The following is a 22,483-nucleotide window of genomic DNA, read 5'->3' as shown; positions in this document are numbered from 1 at the left end:
CTCGGCCCAGCGGGTTGTGGGGCACGGCTGCAGGTGTGGCCGGGGTGTGTCGGTGAGGACTGGCCTGGAGGGCGTCCGCGGCACCGCGCTAGTGACATGCGGGGGATGAGGACTGCCGCGCCACGCGAGCCCCCGGCCCTCCTGGGGCGAGGCTTCCTCTGCACAAAGCCCAGGCCCGCTGGAGGCCCGGCGGCAGGTACTGCAGCTGCTCGTGGGCGGCTGGCCCGAGGAGAGCCGCGCTCCAAGAGCGACCTGACCAGCAATGGCAGGCCAGGGGCGGTGACCTCGGGGCCGATGCACAAAGGTGAGTGGAAGCTTTCCAGGCTGGATGGGCGGTGATGGAGCTGTCTTGATGTGCAGGGTTGGGGGAGGTCTCGGGCCTAGGTGCTGGGGTCTGCATCTCTGGACTCTTGAGTGTGATGGACCTTGGGAAACCCGATCTTTGAAAGCTCAACTTGAGCCGGAGCAGTCCAGCAGCAGTGCACGGGGGATGGTGACATCTCTAGGTCACCCTACCCAGACTGGTCCCGGTTTCCATGCTTCCAAAGAGATGAAACCCCGGTGTGACCCGAGAGGGTACTAGCACGATTTCATCTCCTCTAAAGATGGGCCCGCCCTGCCCATTCATAGACTTTGTGTCGACTCCTTCCTTCTCCCCAGCTCTGCTTTCCAGAGACACCGTCTTCCTCCAGGAGATAAACCACAAACAGGAGAAAGCCCAGACTAGGACTGAACTTCAAGCCATGTGTCAGGTGAGTTGACATTTCCTCTCTCCTAACTGAAATAGCCCTGCTTTTTCATCAGTCAGTGATGATTTTCTCTGAAAAGTTTTACGTTTGAGACCTGTCCTGAGTGCAGTGCCTTGTACCACTTTTCTCAGAGGGAGTCTCACGTTGGGAAATGTGGCCACCCTCCAGCCTTACCTGCTTTGTTTGATGCCCAGTAAGAAAGATGTTGGAGAAACATATAATGGCTAAGACCCATTTAGGTGGCTGGGGAGATGGCTTGGAGAGTAAGTGCACTTGCTCTGCAAGCATGAGGACCTGAGTTCAAATCCCCAGCACCCATGTAATAAGCGTGGTGTGGCTGTGTGTGTCTGTAGTCTTCAGCATACTGGTTGGGGCTGGGGAGGGGGGGGAACAGAAGCAGATGGATCTCAAGAGCTCTCTGGCCAGTCAGCCTAGTCCAAAAGGTGAGCTTCCAATTCAGTGAGAAACCCTTTCTCAAGGCAATCAGGCCAAGAGAATAAAGACATTCAGGATGCAGGTGGTTTCAGGGGCACAGGATCCTGGACCCACATGCACATGTACCACACACATACGCAACACACAAAGAACGATTTTTGTTTTTCTTTTTGGTCTTTTTGAGACAGGGTCTCCCTGTAGCCCCAGCTGGCCTGGAACTCAATATGTAGACCAGTCTGGCCCTGAACTTATAGAGATCCACCTGCCTCTGCCTCCCGAGTGCTGTGGTCAAAGGCATGTGCCACCAAGCCCGGCACAAAGAATAATTTTTAAATTTATTTTTATTTTATGTGTATGAGTATTTTGCTTGCATGTACATAAGTGTATCACATGTCTCCAATGCCCGCAGAGACTGGAAGAGGGTGTTGGATCCCCTGGAATTGGAGTTATGGGTAGTTGTGAGCTATCATGTGGATGCTGGGAACTGAACCTGGGTCCTCTGCGAGAGCAACCAGTGCTCTTAACTGCTGAGCCATCTCTCTAGCACCCACAAAAATTTTTTTAAGTTTTTAAAAAAATTATTTAAAAAATTGTATGTGCATGTGTCTGTATATGGGTTTGCACATGTGAGTACAGGAACTCTTGGAGTCCAGACGAGGTCACCGAATCCCCTGGGAACTGGAGTTACAGGTGGCTGCCTGACCTGGGTGCTGGGAATTGAACTTGGGTCTTCTGCAAGAGCAATGTGTGCTCTTAACCTCCGAGCCATCTCTCCTCGCCACACAATGGCTCAGTGAGTAAAGCTGCTTGCTTCAAACCTGACAACCTGCGTTTGAGTCCCAGGACCACATGGAGGGAGGAGAGAATCACCTCTTGAAAGTTGTCCTCTGATACATGTGCCCACAGATGCAAGTAAATGTAATAAAACTAAAAAAAAATAATTTTTAAAAATTAGTTTTTAAAAAAGCCCACTTGCTTGCTCTCTGGGAGCTCATGACCTGTTGGCAGAAAGTAAAGAAGAAGCAGGTGTCTAGCGTGCTCTCCTTGGAGCTGAGGCCTCTCCCTCTCTTAGTCTTGGGCTCGTGGCTCTGAGCTTCCATGGCCTCTGCTTCTGCTCCTTTCTCTTCTGAATGCCAGAGATCTGTTCCTGCCGGCTCTTGCCACTGTCTGCTCAAAACTTCCCCGTGATGTCCTTGAAGAAAGGCCAAAATCCAATCCCTAAGGTGACTAGCAAGCTGTCTGAGACCTCGCTCCTTGTCAGCTCTGACATCTGCCACCTGACTTTCACTGTCACTTCTTCTTCTGAAAAATTGCCATCTCGTTTCCTGATCACAAATCCTGAGGCTGGGGAGATGGTTCAGTGGTTAAGAGTACTTACTGTTCTATTAGAGGATTCTATCACCCATGTCCAGCAACTCACATATGTGCCTATAACTCCAGCTCCAGGGAATCCAGTACTCTCCTCTGGCCTCCACAGGCACCCATGTATACAAACACAGACACAGACACATACACATACACATAAGTAAAAATATCTTTTAAAAAGCAAATAGGCCTGGAGAGATGGCTCAGCCGTTAAGAACACTAGCTGTTCTTGCCAAAGACCTGGGTTCGAATCCCAGTACCCACTTGGCAGCTAACAACTATCTGTAACTCCAGTTTCTAGGGATCTGACAACCTCTTCTGTCTTCCTCAGACATTGCATGATACTGATGCACTTACCTACATGCAGGCAATACACACATACACATAAAATAAAAATAAGTAAACTATTTTTTAAAAAGTAATTGTTGGGCAAGCAAGATGGCTCAGCAGGTAAAGGTAATTGCCACCAAGCCTGCAGACCTGAGTTTGATCCCTGGAACCCACATACATGATGGAGGAGAGAATTGACTTCTTCAGGTTATCCTTTGACCTCCACATGTGCACTGTGGCACATGCATGCCCACGTATACACATACACATATACAATAAATATAACAATAATTTCCAAATAATTATTCATTACATTTTAAAAATTAAACTGAATTAGGGACTAGAGAGATGACTCAGCACTTAAGAGCACTGGCTGCTCTTGCAGAGGACCTGGTTCGGTTCCCAGCACCCACATGGTGGCCAATAACCACCTGTAACTCTAGTTCCAGGAGATCTGATACATTCTCCTTCTCTGTGGGTGTTGCCTGCATGTAGTACGTTTACATACATGTAGGCAAAACCTTTATGTACATAAAATTAAATAAATATAAACTGAATTGAACAAAAGACTATCTTTCTACATATTTTCTATAGCATACAACATACTTTTAATTTTTTTCCCTTAAAATAAAAAAAAATTCTCTTTTTTTTTCCTTTTTGAAACAGCGTTTTACTATGTGGCCCTGGCCTTCCCAGATCTCATGATGTAGACCAGTTTGGCCTCAAATCTTATCCTGAAAATTTTAATTTTGTGTGTTTCTGTGTGCTTGCTTTTTCTGTCACATGTGTAGAGGCTAGAAGCAGGGGTCATCTGTTCCTTCCACCATGTGGGTCGCAGGGATCGAACTTGGGTCAACTTTGGCAGCAAGTGTCTTTACCTGTTGGGCCATCTTGCTGGCCCAGTTTTCTTCCTGTAAAAGTTTAACAGCATTTTTCTGTTAGGACTTTGAAATTTGTTGGTTTTAAGATGTGTTGCCATGACCAGCATTGTTAGTGCCCTTGAGAGTTTTGTTGTTGTTGTTCTACATGTTTTAAATGTCTGTGTTTCATATAGACATAAATAAGAATTAAATCACTGAATGAAATACTTTCTCTAGTGTAGTCTCTAGTTTTTAATCACTGTAACACTTTCTTCATATACACAATGAGGAAAATAATAAAAATAATCTGCCCCAAATGGTTCTTGAAAGGATTAATACACCTATTTTATTTAATTTTTTGGGGGTGTGGTATGTTTGATATATGTCTGCGTGCATACATATGTGTGTGCATACGCTTACACGTGTGTATGGAGGCCAGAGGAGCACTGTTCTGCTCTATTATTCTTTCCCTGTTCTCTTGAGACAGGATCTCTCACTAATCCTGAAGTTTTCTATCATGGTCAGCCCAATTAGCCAACAGTCTCCCAGCACCTACCAGTCTCCATCCTCCAGGTCCATGTGACCATGCCGTGTTTTATATTCATGCTCAGGATTCACATCCAGGTCCTTGTGCTTGTGCAGCAAGCACTCTTCCCCATGGAGCCATCTCCCAAGCCCAGGACTGATAACTTCAGAGCCTGACTCTTAGGAAAGACTGAGTAGTATTAGCTGACAGCATCCTTGTGGTACCCTGATGATCTTGCACATTTATTGGCAAGCCCCTTAGGTGGGATACATTTCTAGAAAGTGTATAATTCAGTCTGGCAAGATGGCTCAGATGGTATGGGCACTTGTTGCAAATCCTCACTTGAGTTCTATCCTTGGAACCCACATGGTGAAAAGAGAACTGACCGTATTGTCCTCTGACCTACAGACACACATACACGCACACACACACACACACACACACACACACACAAATCAATGTTTTATAAAAGCACATAATTTAGTTGTGTGTGAGTGAGGTGGTGATAGCAGTGCATACCTGTGATTTCAGTACTCAGAAGGCTGAGGCAGGAGGGACACAAGTTCAAGACCTGCCAGGGCTATACAATGAGTACATACCATAGGACTGTGGAGACAACTTGTTGGTAATATGCCTGCCGAGTAGGGGTGAAGACCAGACTCCCCAGCACATCTGTAACCCTGGCACTGAGGGCAGAGAGGCGGAGGATCCCTGGAGGTCTTTGCCAGCCAGTCTAGGCAGTCTGTATACTTGGTTTAGTTAGAGACCCTATCCCCTTCCCACCCCCAAAGGTGAGCAGTAGAGGAAACCACCTTGACTTTGACCTCTGACCTCCACACACACGTGTATACATGGACATATACACAAAACCACGTATATACTCCACATACATACACACACAAAATGTTTTAAAAATATGCAGTGTAGAACAGAACTTGTGATGTAGGTCTGTGAGACAGCTTACCACCTTTTTGGTGGCCTACACCTACAAGTAGTTTTTACATTTTTCAGTGACTGGAAAGAAAGTCTAATGGAAAACAGCATTTCTAATCCATCTGCCTCCACCTCCTAAGTGCTGAGGTTATAGGCATGCACCACCAGTTTCTGTTTATGTGGTTCTGGGGATTGAACCCAGGGCTTTGAGGTGCTAAGCAAGCATTCTGCCAGCTGAGCCACATCCACAGCCTTGGACTTCAGTTGTCAATGTCCATAAACAAAGTTGCGTTAGAGCCCAGCATGTTTGTTCGCTCTGTCCCGTCAGCACTGGCTGCACAGTGCAGTGGCCAAGTTGAGTACTTGTAGCACAGGTAGCATGGACCACAACGCTGTGGCCTTTTACAGAAATCCCTTGCTAACGTTTCATGTGGTCAGTGGACTGTAAAGTCAGACTGGCGAGTTAATGACTGGCTATGTGGTAGACTGCTGGGACCCTCTATTTCCTCATCTGTAAAGTACTAATGCCAAGTGTTAGAGTTGTCTTGGGGACACGCTAAGATACGAGGGCGTAGAATCACACCCAGAATGTTGTAAGTGTTGTCAGCTGTCCGTCACTATTGCCAATATTTACAGTAAAAGACATTTTCAAAGTTATCAATCCTATACATAATGAGCTATCTGCCTAGAGAGAGAAATCGTCTTGGGAGGACACACACGGACTATTAACATTGGGCTCCTCTAGATAACCTGAGTGGAGGGAAGGAGAAAGAGAGAAAAGGGGCCAGAAACCAGGCTTCGTGGTGCATACCTGCAATCCCAGCATGTGGGAGGCTAAGGCAAGAGGATCGTGAATTCAAGGCTGGCTTGGGCTGCATAGCGATACCTGTGTCAACTACGGGGTTGTGGGGAGAATATGAATTAGGTCTCGATACCTAATTCTATCATTTTTTCTTTATAAATTTATTTAGAATAGATTATCTTTTATTTAACAGCTGCATACATGTAAGCAATGCATCTTGGCCATATCCACCCCAGCATCCTCCCCCTCCTCCCCCTCTTCAAGCATCCCTATCACACCCCCCTTCTGACCACAAGTCTTTTTTGTTAATACCCCACTGAGTCCAATTAGTGCTGCCTGCTGAATATTGACTGATCTTGCTGCCATGATCCTGTGCAGGTGACCACAGCTGCAGTGAGATCATCAGTGCAGTGCCTGCGTCATGTCAGAAGACTGCACTTCACGGCACTCCTCCGCATCCTCCAGCTCATACAGTCTTTCCATCCCCAGCTCTGTTCTGCAGTGCTCCCTGGGCCTTGGTGCGGGGTTGATGGAGGGGGTCCCATTTGGAGCTGAGATGCAGCAGTCATTCATTCTCAGTACTTTGACCATCCATGGCTCAGCATTATCTGCTGACCACTAACTCTGTATTTGAACACGATTGGAAATATTGTGTTCATACCAAAATGTTAAGTTTCAGTATACTTGGAATTTTCCAATGCCAATTCTGAGTTTTCAGAATTGAAGGCATTTAGCTCCTGGTCAACTCACAAAATGAGAATTAATTCTTCCCAGCAAGATAAAAAGACTCCTACCCAAAAGCAGTCAGTTCTGCTCTCTTCCCAAAATGCTGCAGTGTCAAAGCAGTTGGGAGCTGACCAGCACTTGTTCCAGCCTGGATGGCTCAGGTGGGATGATGTACATCTCTTGTTCAAGCTCGCCAAACTCTGCAGGTCTTACCAGGGCACAGGGCACAGGGCACCAGGCCTTTCAGTCCCCAGCTTAGGAAATTCTTCCATCAGGAGCTGGCTCGCTTTGGGACTGGGAGACGGCTCAGTGAGTGCAGTATTTGCTGAGCAAGTGGGAGAACCTAGTTCATTCCCCAGCACCACGTTAAAAGAAGGTAGAGAGTGACTGACACCCAACATTGACCTCTGGCCTCCACACACACACACAGCACTTAGAAAACCATTTGGACTTGTCTTTTTTTTAAAAAAATATATTTACTTTATGAGTGTAATGCCTGCATGTATGTAAGTGCAGCCATGTTGTATAGTACCTGTGGAGGTCAGAAGAGAGCACCAGATCTCTTGGAACTAGAGTTACAGATGGTTGGTAACGGCCATGTAGGTGCTGGGAATCAAACTGGGATCTCTGCAAGAGCAGCCAGTGCTCTTAACCACTGAACCATCTACCCAGCTCTGGACTTGTCTTTATATGATTGAGTTAAAATGCCTTCAAAGTTTGATAGCAGTTAAAAAGGATGGGATCCTGTCTTATTCAACAGATGCTGACTCTAAGGGAACTTTGGTTCCTAGCACACAAACAGTTCAGCTGAAGAGTTCAGATGTTGCTCATTTTTGTCATTTTTTTAGTGCATTCTTAGGTTAGGTTTGGTGTAACCAGGTGAGGCACAGCAACAGCTACTCATCAGATGGGTGAAAACATTAGACTTGTCCGTCCTTCCTCCCTGTCTGTCTGTTTATGTATGTATGTATGTATGTATGTATTTATTTTATTTATTTATTTATTATTTATTTATTATTTTTAGAGAGATTAGATCTTGCTATATAGCTCCTGCTGGCCTCAAACCTGAAGTCTTTCTGTTTCTTCCTCTCAAGTGCTGGGATTATAGACTTGTACCACCACACCCAGCTCAGCAACTGAAGGCATTTTAATTTAAAAACATTATAGTGGTTTTGATTTTCATTATTCATGTTTATTTTAGAAAAACATAAGTAGGTCTTGTTTTTGTATTAAAGCACCTCCAGGGAGCACTGCAGGTAAAATAGCAGTCCTCAGAACCCAGCCTGGGGATGGGCTGTGTGGATCTTCCCCTGGATTCCTTTCTTGTCCTTGGTGCTGTTGAGGCCACTCGCGTGATCCAAGGTGGAGACAGGCTCTATGTACTCATGATGCACAGGAAAGTTCAACTTCTGAAATGGATGAGAATTTTATTACATCTTTTGTGTGTGTGCACGTGTGTCATGTCACGCCATGTGTGGAGATCAGAGGATAACTTGAGCGGTTGGTTCTCTGCTTCCACCGCCCGTGATCCCAGGGATGGAACTCAGATCATCAGGCTTCATGGGATGCACATTTCCTCACTTGCGTGTCCACGCCCTTTCAATGCCACAGAGTACAGATTCTCTATGGTCCTTTTTACATTGGTGGTTAAAACAGAAAACTTAATATTCAGGCCTCAGCATATAGCTCAGTGAGAGACTGTGTGCCTAGAATGTTCTAAGCTTAACCCCTAACATCAAAAAAGAAAGAGGGAGGGAGGAAGGGAAGAGGAGAAGGAACACAGAAAGAAAGGGACAGAGGGAAGGAAGGAGTGCAGTGATTTCTTAGATCTTCAATCAAGGGTACATCTGTTATCCAAAAGAAAAACCAGGTAGCCCTGAGCCCCCTATTGTAGCACCCCTATTGAGTGCTATAGCAGGACACAGACTAGATACACATTTTCCACAACAGAAATTCCTCTTATCATAGTTCTGGGTGTTGTAAGTCCAACATCAAGGTGTCAGGGGTTTGGTTTCTCCTGTGCCCTCCCTCTGTGGCCTGTGGGTAGTCACCTTCTTCCTGTGCCTTCATCCCTGTGTGTACACACCCCCAGCATCGCTTCCTGTTCTTTCCAGAGCATCAGTCAGAATGAATTAGGGCCTTGCCCTTATGGCCGCCTTTAACTCTACCTCTTGACAGAGCCCATTTCCAAATGCAGTTCCGTTCTGACAGCTGGGACGAGGACTTGAACCAAGGGATAGGAAAGCACAGATCATCTGCGAAGAACCTTCTGCTCATGGGGGGACACGGGCACTGGTTGAGCGATGTGATTTTTGTCGTTTCAGGATTTGGTGACATTTGGGGATGTGGCTGTAGTTTTTTCCCAGGAGGAGTGGGAAAGGCTGCATTCCACGCAGAGGCGGCTCTACAGGAAGGTGATGCTGGACAACTACAGGAACCTGGCTTCGTTGGGTGAGGGAGTCCCCGCCCCTTACCTACCTCTCTCCCCACCTGCTCCAGTGACTGAGTCATCTTTAACGCTTTCGCCTCTGAATCCTGCAGCGCCCTCTTCTGTTGTGCTTTGGGAACTACATGCCAAGTCAGGATAGAGGCCCCCCAGCATGACTGCATCCTGTTTATCTTATGTATCTAGGACTTTGCACTTCTAAGCCTGAGATGATCGCCTCATTGGAACAAGGGAAAGACCCTTGGATGGTGAAAAGAGAGATGACAAGAGGCCGGTGTGCAAGTGAGTGTCGGGAAGGAGGCTGGGGGAGGTGCTTGGCCTCAGCTCAGCTTAGTAGCATGGCGCCTTCAGTAGACACTGTGTGGGGAAGTTGAGGCCTCCTCCTCAGCACGGGCTTTGCTTCCTTCCCTTCATGGATAATTCACTGTTCTCTGCACCCCTCCTTCCCTCTGCCTTCCAGACTTATGTATCATTTGTCTTTCTTGATGTATGCAAGGTGTGTGTGTGTGTGTGTGTAGGCCACAGTCAATGTTGAGGTCTTCCTCTATCACTCTCCATCTTATTTTTGAGACAGGGTCCCTCATTGAACCTAGAGCTCACTGATTCATCAGGAACTCCAGGAATCCTCCCTTCTCTGCCTTCTCAGTGCTAGGATTACAGGTGTGTACTGCCACACGTGGCTTTTTACGTGGATCTGAGCTCGGGCCCTCATGCTTGCTTGTCAGGCACTGTACCAATGTAGCCATCTTCCCAGCCCCACATCTCTGTTCTTTTAATAAAAAAGTCTCTTGCTGATTCTGACCTGGCTTTTCACCATCTCATTTGTCTTTGATGAAGTTACTTTGAGTTGCCATTCTGAGTAAGGTGGCAAATGCCGGTTGGCAGGATGAGGAGATGGCTCAGTGGTTAAAGCACTTATGGTGCAAGCATGAGGACCAGAATTTGAATCCCCAGCACCCAGGTAAGTGCCAGGTGGGTATGGTGGCCTGCCTCCCCTCAGACAGGGGAGCTCCAGAACAAGCTGGCTAGTGAGACCAGTCATATCGGTGAGCTCTGGGTTTGATTGAGAGAGACTGTTCAGTGAATAAGGTGGAAGATCAATCAAGGATGATTCTAGACATTAACCTCTGGCCTTCACATGCATGCACACATATGTGCACATGAACCCCTTTTTGTGTGCTCACACACATGCTAACATGCATTGACATACATGCATACCACTTACGTGAAAATGCAAAAAGGAAAACAAACAAGCTGTTTCCTGGGGAAGATGACCTCTCTACACTTCCCTCTTAAATGGAGCAGAAGTTGTTGCTCTGTGCATGACTGGGGCTTAAGAGGAAGTGAAAAGTTTCCCATTTTAATCCAGAGAAACAAGGGATGAGAGTAGAACTTTGGACGGAAGTGTTAGAACCGGAAGACAGCAACTGGGAAGTGAGGAGACGAGTTTTGGTGCTGGCCAGTGTCCTGTTGCGGACAGGCAGCAGCAGCTGGATAATTCACTCCTGGGGAAAAGAGCACTCTGTAGTCAGGGTTCTCCAGGGGAACAGCACTGATGGGATGTGTGTGTGTGCGTGCTCATCTGTCACATGGGTTATCTGTTACTTGGGTGAACAAGAGTGATACTTTTATGAAAGTTTCCAATTTTGCATGACTCTAGATCACACCACATTCTTTTAAAATATTTTTATTATTTTTATTTTTCGTGTATTGCCTGCATATGTGTAAGTGCAGCTATGTTGTATAATGCCCACAGAGATCAGAGGAGGGCATTGGATCCCCTGGAACTGGAGTTATGGATGGCTGTTAGCTGCCATGTAGGTATTGGGAACTGAGCCCAGGTCCTCTGCAAGAGCAGCCAGTGCTATTAACCACTGAGCCATCTCTCCAGCCTCATATCACATTCTTTAAACTACCTTTATGGGATGGAAATTTTTTTATCCCTGTAGATTCTTTTACTTCTTTTTAAAGAAAATGTTTACTACTTTTATTTTATGTGTATGTGTGTATTGCCTGCATATATGTAAGTGCACCTGTGTCATGCAGTGCCCATGGGGGTCAGAAGAGGGGATCAGATCCCCTGGTGCTTGAGTTATGGATGGTTGTTAGCCACTATGTGTGTGCTGGCAACCGAACCCAGGTCCTCTGTAAGAGCAGCCCCTCTTAACCACTCCTAACCGCTGAGCCATTTCTCCAGCCCCTCTTGTTGATTCTCTATGTAATAATGAAAACTTAGGCTCTGAAGGCCAGGATCTGGAATTTTATGGATCAATGTCCTAATCAAAAAGTAGCTGAGGAGATGGCTCAGTAAACTGCTTGCCCTCCAAGCATGAGGACCTGAGTTCCATACTCAACACCATGTGAAAAGATGGGCACTGTGGCATGTACCTGAAACCCCAGCACTGAGAGTGAGTGGAGCAGGAGAATCCTTGGGACTTGGTAGACAGTTGCCCTTGCCAAATTGGTGAGCTCCAGGTGCAACAAAAGACCCTGCCTTGGAACAAATGGTGGAGAGCAATTGAGGAAGACACCTGATGTCAACCTCTGACCTCTGCACACATGCACACCTACACAATACACACAAACGTGAGCACACTACAGTTACAAAAAATGAGACATGTAGAGCAGGGAATGAAACGTTCACTAGGTGAAAAGGAGAGTCAAGGCTGAAGTGAGGCTCAAGGCAGCGTTCTTCTACAGTCTCTGCTTCCTACTGACTGCATTAGTAGTATCTCACCTTCTATTTAAACCCTTGTAGTTGGGTTGGCAACCCACACCTGTATTCCCAGCACCCTGCGTCTAGCAAGTGCTCTTAACTGCGGAGCCATCTCTCCAGCCCCTCTCTGGAGCTCTTTCATATCCTGATTTTCAACTCTTCTTATTCTAGCCTTCTGTGAAAACCATACTGTGCATTACTTACTGAACAAAGGCGGGAAGCTCATGTTGTACTTACGACCACAGCCAGCATTTAGGAACTTAACGTTGGTTGGACATTGCTTAGTTACACACAAAATCCTCCAAAGGCCATGCTTTTTGGGGGGCTTTACTTTACCCAGTTGCATTTTGGAAGGTTCTCCCCCAACACAACTCATAATGAAAGGGTGTTTGCTTTCTTAATGTCTTTCAGACTTGAAGGCTGTGTGGGAGACCAAGGAGTTCCCTCCAAAGGACTTAGATGAAGAAAAACTGTCGCACACAGCAATAAGAAAGAGGCTCATGCATTGCAGACCCCAGTGCTCTGTGTTAGAGGAAAACTGGGATGGAGATGCTCTGTTTGAGACACAGCTAGTAAGTTGGGAGGTAAACTTCAGGCAAGAGAAAATACTCTTCACAAAGCAGCCCTTCATGGCTCGATGGGAATACACTATTCCTGTGGACAGACTATGCCCTCCATCTCCACACACACAGTGAAGTCTGTACGCAGGGTGGGTGAGTTGGAATGAATCACAGCAGGGCTGTTTAGGTGACTGATGTTTAACTTACACTCAGCAGGACTCAGGAGGAACTCTGTTTCCCTCTGCTGGAGAATTCATTCCCTCGGGAGAGGTAAACAATGTCTGCTGTCCTCATAAGGTTCTAAGAGTGAACCAAAGTAAAATTCCAGCAGAGCTCACCCAGGGGGCTCCAATAAGTTTATTGAGCTTACTTATACGGCATGGTTGAGGGGTTACAGGTAGGAGCATGGCTGACCCCCAGGCAGCCTCACTGGAAGTCTTACCCAGCGCCGATGATGGCTTACCCATAAGATGGAGCCCCTCTTCTGTTAACCTCCCAAGTCTATAGACTGTAGTGCCTTCCAAGACCCAAAGCCAAGGGGCCATGTGAAATCAGGGCAGAAATGCATTCAGATGGCTGGGAGGGCTGACTGGTACCTTAGGTGAGGGTCCACAGTGGCCTTCCTTATGCCTTCCTTCTCTGAGGGAATGCCAGCAATACACAGGTCTGATCCTGATGGTCTCTTGCAAGCAGGCACAGTTGATCAGATGAAGATGGCAGCTGTTGTGCTTAGAGGATATCGTTCTGTAACATTCTGTTTTTGATTTTCCCTCAAGCATATGTAATATAATTAGGCCCATTCATAACATGACCTTGATTACTCAGCCCCCAGGTGACACTTACAGCACGGGTGGACCCGGTCCACCCTGCTCTGGCCATGCAGGCTCATGAATGTGTTTGTAATTTTTCAGGGTGTGGAGGTCACCAGAAATATGGCGGGAGACATCTCCCGGCAGCTAGGCCTGGCTCAGAATTTCTGTAAGAATGTGACATGGGCGAGCCGCAGTGACCTGGGACCCATAGGTAAGGCTATCTGTCTGGCAGATGGATGGATGTACCTTCAGGAGCTCTCACTTCATGTGTCAGAGTTGACGAGGGAGCAGGCTGGCTGAGCCTTCACTCTAGATCCTGAGACAGGCCTTGGCCCTTGCAGAATCAAAATCTTGTGTCTTCATTATGCTTAAAGTACCATCATTTTTTTCTTAGATTTATTTTATTGTGTGTACGTGGATGTGTGATGTGTGCATGCATGTTTGGCGCGTAGAGAGACCCAGGGAAGGCATCAGGTCCAGTGGATCTGGACTTACAGATGGTTGTGAGCTGCCCAGTGTGGGTGCTGGGAATCGAACTGAGGTCTTCTATAAGAGTAGTGCCATTCTGTTTTCTTTTTCTTTTGGAGACAGAGTCATACTATGCAGCCTTGGCTGGTCTGGAACATAATCTGTAGACCAGGCTGACCTTGAACTCGCAGAGAGCTGCTTGCCTCTGCCTGCCAAGTGCTGGGATTAAAGGTGAGGGATACCTCACTGGGCCAGGCAAGCAGTGCCATCTTTGATAGCTCCCCCCACCTCATCTTTCTAATTCTTCCTGCAAGACCACTTTTTCTTTTCAAACCAAGAAATGGCTTACTCAGTTTTAGAATGTCAAGAATATAACTAAATTCTCTCTTTTTTCCTCTTCAGGACACCATGTTTCTAAAACAGGTTTGGTCTCTTTACTGGGACAAGGGAAGGCACCCTGGGTAATGCACAGAGAGCTGGTGCTGGGCTTGAACTCAGGTGAGTGTGGAGATGGTGTGGTGAAGTCATGCAGGAGAGCACTACACTTTTATCAGGGACTGAATCCCCACTACCATATTCCAGAAAACCTTGGGGCCAAAGAGATGGCTCAGCTGTTAACACTGGCTGCTCTTGCAGAAGACCAGGGTAGGTTCCCAGCACCTACATGGTGGCTAACAACAGCCCCTAACTCCAGTTCCAAAGGATCTTGATTTCCTCTTCTGGCCTCTGCAGGTATTGCCTACATGTGGTACACTTACATGCAGGCAAAATACTCAAACACATAAAATAAAAATAAATTAAAAAAAGAACACCAGGCATGGTGGTACATGCCTTTAATCCCACCAAGCTGGGGGCAGAGGCAGGCAGATTTCTGTGAGATGGAGGTCAGCCTGGTCTACATAGTGAGTTCTAGGCTAGCTGGGGCTATGGATGACCCTGTCTCAAATAAACAAACAAACGAACAAACAAACAAAAAACAAACAGAACCTTGCTAAATCTTCCAGTCTGGAGAGAAAACCACAGCAGGCTGAGGGAATTCCAAGTGACTCTGTCTTCTTCCCCTGCCCCTTCTTTACCAACTCGATTCTCGGTAGTTTCCTTTTGTTCCTGCCCACTGGTGCCTGTGAGCCTCTCAGTTTCCTCTGTGAATCCAACCGGTATAATTTGAGGCATCTTCCAGATATTTGTCTTCTGCGGTTAGACAGCCCGTTTGTGTCCTCTGCATCTCTGCTTTTCATCAGCAGGCAAGAGTACAGGAACCATCAAAAAGTACTGTAGTGGAGGGGGCGAGACCTGTCGTCCACAGCTTGCACAAAGCACACCAGAAAGTCTTGCCTCGGGCATTGCAGAGAAACAAAGATGCTGTTCCCAGAGCTCCTTTGTGTCAGTAGGACTGCAGGCAATGGCTGTATTAATGAAGGTAGAGGCAGAGAATCACTTCCTCTTGATACTCAAGGGAAGGAAAAGAAATTTCCTTAGAAACACTGCTTTCTTAGAGCAGGGGACATAGCTCAGTCATTAAAGCACTTGCCATGCGAGCATTAGGGCCGCGTTTCATCCCCATGTAAAATGCCTGGCACAGCAGTACACAGGTATAGCTGTAGTGCTGGGAAAGCAGAGACAAGATAGGTCCCTGGGGCTTGCTGGCCAGGCAACCTACACAGCTCAGGAGAGACCCTGTCTCCAAACAAAGACAAACAAAACCAAGCTGACCCACTCTTGAGGAGGAACTATGCCTGAGTTGACTCCCACACAAGTGCATGCATGTTACCTGCACACACACACACACACACACACACACACACACACACACACACACAGAAGAATGGTTTTTAGAAAATATAATTTCATCACTTGTCTTTTGGGGGAGTGGACTTTGAGGCAGGGTCTCACATTAGCCCTGGCTTGCCTGGAACTCTATGTCTGTAGCCCAACTGGTATGGAACTCACTCTGTAGCCCAGTCTGGCCTCACTCATGGTGATGCTCCTGCCTCAGCCTCTTGAGTGTTGAGATTACTGGGGGGTTGGGAGGAGGCTACCATGCCCAGCTCCATCCCCTGATCAGAAAATGAATAGAAAACCATGATTCATTTTCTCACACATGAACCTGCTAAGGGTCACATATTTGTCACAGTACAGCTCGTGTTGCAGATTTGGCACACGTGGAGTTGCTGCTTGGAAGCGTTGCTGTCCCTTTGCCAGGTGGGCTGTCTCACATTCTTGACATTAAAGGTGAATTGCAGCAGATTTCTTAATGCCAGTGCAAACCCTGTATTTGATGATAACTGTGTCCTAGATGTGAGCACCTGCTGACAGCATTGCCTATTTACATGGCAACTTTTACTTATTTGGTAAAAACTTATATAAACTAATGTTATTTTATTTTGAAAAGTTGATTCTGGGCTGAAATCAATCAACACACGAAAGCCTGATGACCTAAGTTCAATCCCCTGAACTTAACTAAAGGTTTCCTTTTTTTCTTTTTTTTTTTTGGTCTTTTTGAGACAGGGTCTCCCTGTAGCCCCAGCTGTCCTGGAACTCAGTATGTAGACCAGGCTGGCCTTGAACTCACAGAGATCTGCCTGCCTCTGCCTCCTGAGGCCTAGGATTAAAGGCGTGCGCCACCATGCCTGGTTAAGAACATTTTTTTCTAAGCATTTGTTATTCTACATTACCTCCCTAAAAACCAGTTTTTGTGTGTGTGTGTGTGTGTGTGTGTGTGTGTGTGTGACAGGATTGAGAGCCTTGTACATGCTAGGGAAGTAGTGTCTCACTGAGTTATATGTGCAGCCCTTATATAAACTTATTGAGCTATAACTATACATATATAGAAGTCTGGAACATGCTCACTAACTTAGTGAGAAGATTTGAAATGTAAATGAAAACCACAATGCAATGTCCCCTCATACCAAAAAGGCAACAGAGAAGTGCTGGTGAAGATGTGGGGAGGAGGGAGCCCTGCACACTGTTGATGAGGAGTGCAGACTAACACAGCCATTGGGGAAAACAATGTGGAGGCCTTCACAATGCAAAAACAGCTACTAAATGTAGCCCCACTGTCAGGTCTCTATCCAGAAGAAATGACAGTACTGCAGGGAGATGTCCACTTTCCCAAGAACACTGAAGCACTGTTCAGAGTAGCCAAGCTATAGAAAGAAGGCCAGTGTCAAAAGATGGGCAGATAAGGGAAATGTAAGTATGTGAGGGGTGTGTGTATGTGGGGTCAGTCTTTTAAAAGAAGGTCATCACAGCCAGGAGTAATAATAGCACATGCCTCCAATCCCAGCACTTGAGGCAGAAGCAGGCAGGTATGTGTAAATTCAAGGCCAATCTGGTCTACATCGGGAGGTCCAGGCCAGCTAGGGCTACATTGAGACCCTGTCTTTAAAAAACAAAAAGCCAAAACCAAAAGAAAATGAAAACCTTCCATTTCTAGTTATAAGGATGAATCTAGAGAATACTATGCTATGTAAAATAAGTCAAACATAGAAAACCAAATACAACATAATGTCTCTTGTGTGTGGAATCTAAGAAAAAATACTCAGAAAGTTGAAGAGTGATTACCAGGGACCAGGAGCTGAGAAGAAAAAAATTAGTGTGGGTGTGAACTTAAAAAAAAAAAGGTTCATTTTGGGGGTTGGAGAGATGGCTCAGCGGTTAAGAACAATGGCTGTTCTTGGAGAAGATGAGGGTTCGAATCCCAGCACCCACATGGCAGCTAACAACTGTCTGTAACTCCAGTTCCAAGGGATACGACAGCCTCTTCCGACCTCCGCCAGCATTGCATAACATGAGTGCACTTACCTACATGCACCCACATGGCAGCTAACAACTGTCTGTAACTCCAGTTCCAAGGGATACGACAGCCTCTTCTGACCTCCGCCAGCATTGCATGACATGAGTGCACTTACCTACATGCAGGCAATACACGCATACACATAAGATAAAAATAATAAATAAAATTTTTAAAAAAGGTTCATTTTTAAAATTATGTGTATATGGGCTGTGGAGATGCTCAGAGGCCAAGAGCTCTTACTGTTTTTGCAGGGGACCTGAGTTCACCTTCCAGCATCCACATCAGGCAGCTCACAACTGCCTGTAACTGTAGCTCCGGAAGATTCAGTGTCCTCTTCTGACTTCTGAAGGTACTTGCACACACAGATACACATGCATACACATAATTAAAAATAAAAATACATCTTTAACTGTATGTGTATGTGTGTGGAGGGGTATATACACATGAGTGCAGGTGCCCACTGAGGCCAGAAGAGGGCATCATATCTCCCGGAGCTGGAGTTACAGGTGATTGTGAGCCACCTGTCCATGGGTGCTGGGATCTAAATTCAGGTGTTCTGGAACAGCAATATGCACTCTTAACCACTGAGCTCTCTCTCTAGACCAGGGTGCACACTTTTAAGTTCTAAGATGACTTGGTCCTGAAGACTTGATATATAGCATATTATAGTTAAAAATAATGTCCTAGACATTTGAAATTTTCAAGACAGAAAGTATTCTCACCACACAAAATATTGTTAACTATTAGAAGAGATGGTTGTTAATTAGCTATATGTGGTGACTATTTCACAAAATATGTGCATATCAAAGCACATTGATACCTTAAATATATAATTATCTGTTAACTGTATGTTGATAAAGCTGGAGAAGAGATTTATTCTACAAAAAAGTGAAATTTCAAGGCCTCACTAAGAAATGATCAGGAAAAGAAAAGAGGATTTCTTTTCTAAACTTTTAGAAGCAAGCAGAAGAATTTAAAAGAAGAAGATTTTATGTGAATACTGAATTTGACCAATCCATTGGCAGTGTAGATTTTGTACACATGCTTCAAAGAAAATATAGTTAATGGAGACTGTTTTCTGGCTGTGGAGGAGTAACTGGGCTTTCAGGCAGTCCTGATGAATGTCATAGACTACAGCATCTTTGTGTGCTTTGGTGTGATCCTTTGTTTGTGATGATTTCGTCTTTTTTTTTAATTTATTTTTATTTTACACATATGAATGTATAGCCTGCTTGTGTGTAAGTACACTCAAGTCATGCAGTGTCCTTGGAGATCAGAAGAGGGCATTAGATCCCCTGAAACTGGAGTTACGAACAATTGTTAACTGCCATGTAAGTGCTGGGAATCGAACCCAGGTCCTCTGCAAGAGCAGTCAGTGCTCTTAACCACTAGCCATCTCTGCAGACCCCATGATTTGGTCTTTAAGGATGGACGATGGCTCTGACCAAAGCAGAACAGATAGGGAGTGAAGAGAGCCAGGCAGTGAGGGTTACAGCCTCTCAGCCCTTTCCTGTTCTAAAAATGGCTGATGTAATATACACTTAAGATTTTAGCACTTACCTCCTAGGTCATTGTATGAATTTAGTTTGGGGTCTCTTTTTTTTTTTGGTCTTTTTGAAGCAGGGTCTCCCTGTGGCCCCAGCTGTCCTGGAACTCACTATGTAGATCAGGCTGGCCTTGAACTCACAGAGACCCGCCTGCCTCTGCCTCCCAAGTGCTGGGACTACAGGCGTGCACCACCACGCCCAGCAGTTTGGGGTCTTTTTACATACATCATGGCCTGTATGTTTCAGTGTTACCATGTTTAGAGTTACAAATTTTATATTGTTTAATTTGCCAATTAATGAATTAATTCTAGGGTTTCTTTTCACCTTCTTGTTTTTTTTCTAGCACATGGTAAAGATGTTTTCTTGATATATTTCAGGCCAGAAATCTGTACTTGAAGCCCAGGATTTATTTCCAAAGCAAGACTCTTATTCTGAAAGGGTCACAGAAAGAAATTCAAACACTGAACTTGAGTCTTCCACCTTCAGAGAAAATTGGGACTCTGAGTGTGTATTTGAAAGGAACAGCCAAGAGAACCTATTTGGGCAAGAGACAGTTACTCACAACAGAGCTTTCTCAAAGGAGAGAGATCACATGTATATCAAATCTGGAAGATGGTTCCATTTGGACAGTCCAGAACAGACAGTTCATAATTGTGATTCAGGTAAAAGTTTCCCCCCAGATTCAGTGACAATAAAGCAAACAGGATTCTATGCAGGAAAAAAACTTTTCAAATGCAATGAATGTAAGAAGACTTTTACCCAGAGCTCATCCCTTACCGTTCACCAGAGAATTCATACTGGAGAGAAACCATATAAATGTAACCAATGTGGAAAGGCCTTCAGTGATGGTTCCTCTTTTGCGCGACACCAGAGATGCCATACAGGCAAGAAGCCATACGAGTGCGTCGAGTGTGGGAAAGCTTTCATACAGAATACATCCCTTATTCGTCACTGGAGATACTATCACAGTGGTGAGAAGCCTTTTGATTGCACCGATTGTGGGAAAGCCTTCAGTGATCACATAGGACTTAATAAACACAGGAGGATCCACACTGGAGAGAAACCTTACAAATGTGATGTGTGTCACAAAACTTTTATGTATGGCTCTTCTCTTACTGTGCATCAAAGGATCCATACTGGGGAAAAACCATATGAGTGTGAGGTTTGCAGAAAAGCCTTCAGCCATCATGCATCACTCACTCAGCATCAAAGAGTACATTCTGGAGAAAAGCCTTTTAAATGTAAAGAATGTGGGAAAGCTTTTAGGCAGAATATACACCTTGCTAGTCATTTGAGGATCCATACTGGGGAGAAGCCCTTCAAATGCGTGGAATGTGGGAAATCCTTCAGCCTCAGCTCACAGCTTGCCACTCATCAGAGAATTCACACAGGAGAGAAGCCCTACAAATGCAAGGTTTGTAGTAAGGCATTCACTCAGAAGGCTCACCTTGCACAGCATCAGAAAACTCATACAGGGGAGAAACCATATGAATGTAAGGAATGTGGCAAAGCCTTCAGCCAGACCACACACCTCATTCAACATCAGAGGGTTCATACCGGAGAGAAACCCTATAAATGTCTGGAATGTGGGAAGGCCTTTGGTGACAACTCATCCTGTACTCAGCATCAGAGACTTCACACTGGCCAAAGGCCTTATGAGTGTGTGGAATGTGGAAAGGCATTCAAGACCAAGTCATCCCTTATTTGTCATCGTAGAAGTCATACCGGAGAGAAACCTTATGAATGTAGTGCATGTGGCAAAGCCTTTAGCCATCGTCAGTCCCTCAGTGTACATCAGAGAATACATTCTGGGAAGAAACCGTATGAATGTAAGGAATGCAGGAAGACCTTCATCCAAATTGGACACCTTAACCAGCATAAGAGGGTCCATACTGGAGAGAGAACCTATAGCCGCAAGAAGAGCAGAAAGGCCTTCAGGCAGACAGCACACTTTGTTCACCACCAGCGGACTCACTGCGGAGAGTCACCCACACACCCTTCTCTGCCTTCCACATCTAGTCCTGTGGATCTGTTCCCTAAATTCATCTGGAATCCATCCTCACTCCCATCATCATAGTCTCAAAACATCGCCATTTCAGCTACACTCCAGTTGCTTAGCAACATCTCTTCCCTTTTTGTTTGTTTTTGTCCCTGTGAGTTTGTTCTTTATGTTACAATCAGATTGGTTTTTGAAGTGGAAGTAATTGGCTCATCTAAATCTTATATTCATTGCTTAATGTATAAGATGGGCTTAGCACAATGCCTGCTCCACATTGTGTTCAGCAAACTTAATTCTTCAAAACTATTTTTGATCATTGAAAATTTATATAGTCAGCTCTGACAAAAATGATGCAGATAACGAGAAACCAGATTTCAGAACAGGAAGGTTCCTTCCCAAGTATTTGATGAGTTCATTTTCCTTGAAAATTTGATTCTAAGCCAAGAATGTGGTGGACTCATACCTGTACTCCTAGTGCTCATGAATTGAAGGCCAGCCTGGGCAACCAAGTGGGACCCTATCTTAAAAATAAAACACTTGACTCCACAATGCTGAACATATTTTGGCTTTGGATTTGATCTCTGTGAATGTAGATGATAGGCCTTTTAGTGGAAAACTGCTATGCATTTGACAATAGTCCTCGAAAGTTTGGAAGATGTAAGAAAGTAGCTACCTGGAACAAATGAAGAGTCAGGAAAATGCAGATGTGTGTGCAGAAAGTAAAACTACCAGCGTGTTAGTCGAGCATGGGAACACTCAGAATCCGATCTATTTAAAGTCACTGGTTTGTGAACAATTTCTTATTAAACTTTCAAGGAAGTATTAACTTGGGGTAAACTGATCTACAGGAGTCAGCAAACTGACTTATGGTCAAATTCTCATTATTTTTGTATGACCAATGATCTAAAATTTCTAGAAATATATTTAAGTGGTTTAAAAATGAGGCTATTTTCCATATGATAATTATGTAAAATTTAAATGTTAGTATCTGTAGGTAAAGTTGTGTTGGCACACAGTCATATTCATTCACATCCACATTGTCTCTCATGCTTCTGTTGGCAAAGTAAGGCACAGTAATGAAGACCATTTAGCTCAGAGAGTCAAAAGCTTTATAGGAAATGTTTGCTGAGCCCTGCTGTATATTTGCCCATTTTTGTAAATAGAGCTTTACTGGGCCACATCCATGGTAATTGGTTTAGATACTATCTTTATTTTTACAACAATGGCAGAGTCGAGGGGCTGCAGTGGAGACTGTATGCCCCTGCTAAGCCCACATCTTTAATACTCTTTTTTTAGAAATTAATTTATTATTTTTATTTTAGGTATAGAGTATATTGCTCACATGTAGGTTAGGTGCATCCATGTTGTGCAGTGGCCGCAGAGGTCAGCAGAGGGTGTCTGATCCCCTGGAAC

At 45.2% G+C, this 22,483-nt stretch overlaps 1 protein-coding gene across 1 annotated transcript; it reads left to right on the top strand.

Annotated features, from left to right (window-relative positions):
- The first annotated feature begins 14 nt into the window (after positions 1-14).
- Positions 15-22,483, top strand: Zfp28 (ZFP28 zinc finger protein). The gene is made up of 8 exons (XM_008846622.3): positions 15-304; positions 661-752; positions 9,051-9,177; positions 9,359-9,454; positions 12,300-12,460; positions 13,360-13,471; positions 14,131-14,226; positions 19,449-22,483. The coding sequence occupies exons 1-8, from the start codon at positions 97-99 to the stop codon at positions 21,146-21,148; spliced, it is 2,592 nt and encodes an 863-aa protein (XP_008844844.1). The 5' UTR covers positions 15-96; the 3' UTR covers positions 21,149-22,483.

The sequence above is a fragment of the Nannospalax galili genome, unplaced genomic scaffold (assembly GCF_000622305.1).
Source record: "Nannospalax galili isolate Female #2095 unplaced genomic scaffold, S.galili_v1.0 scaffold842, whole genome shotgun sequence".
Taxonomy (NCBI): domain Eukaryota; kingdom Metazoa; phylum Chordata; class Mammalia; order Rodentia; family Spalacidae; genus Nannospalax; species Nannospalax galili.
Note: the sequence above shows the minus strand (reverse complement) of the source record. Positions and strands in the feature narration are given on the sequence as shown.

Excerpts from the sequence above, each read along its gene's own strand:
- Zfp28 (XM_008846622.3), top strand. The coding sequence starts at position 97 with ATGCGGGGGATGAGGACTGCCGCGCCACGCGAGCCCCCGGCCCTCCTG. Across the intron at positions 753-9,050 it reads AACTTCAAGCCATGTGTCAG|GATTTGGTGACATTTGGGGA; the intron begins GTGAGTTGACAT and ends TTGTCGTTTCAG. Across the intron at positions 9,178-9,358 it reads CAGGAACCTGGCTTCGTTGG|GACTTTGCACTTCTAAGCCT; the intron begins GTGAGGGAGTCC and ends TTATGTATCTAG.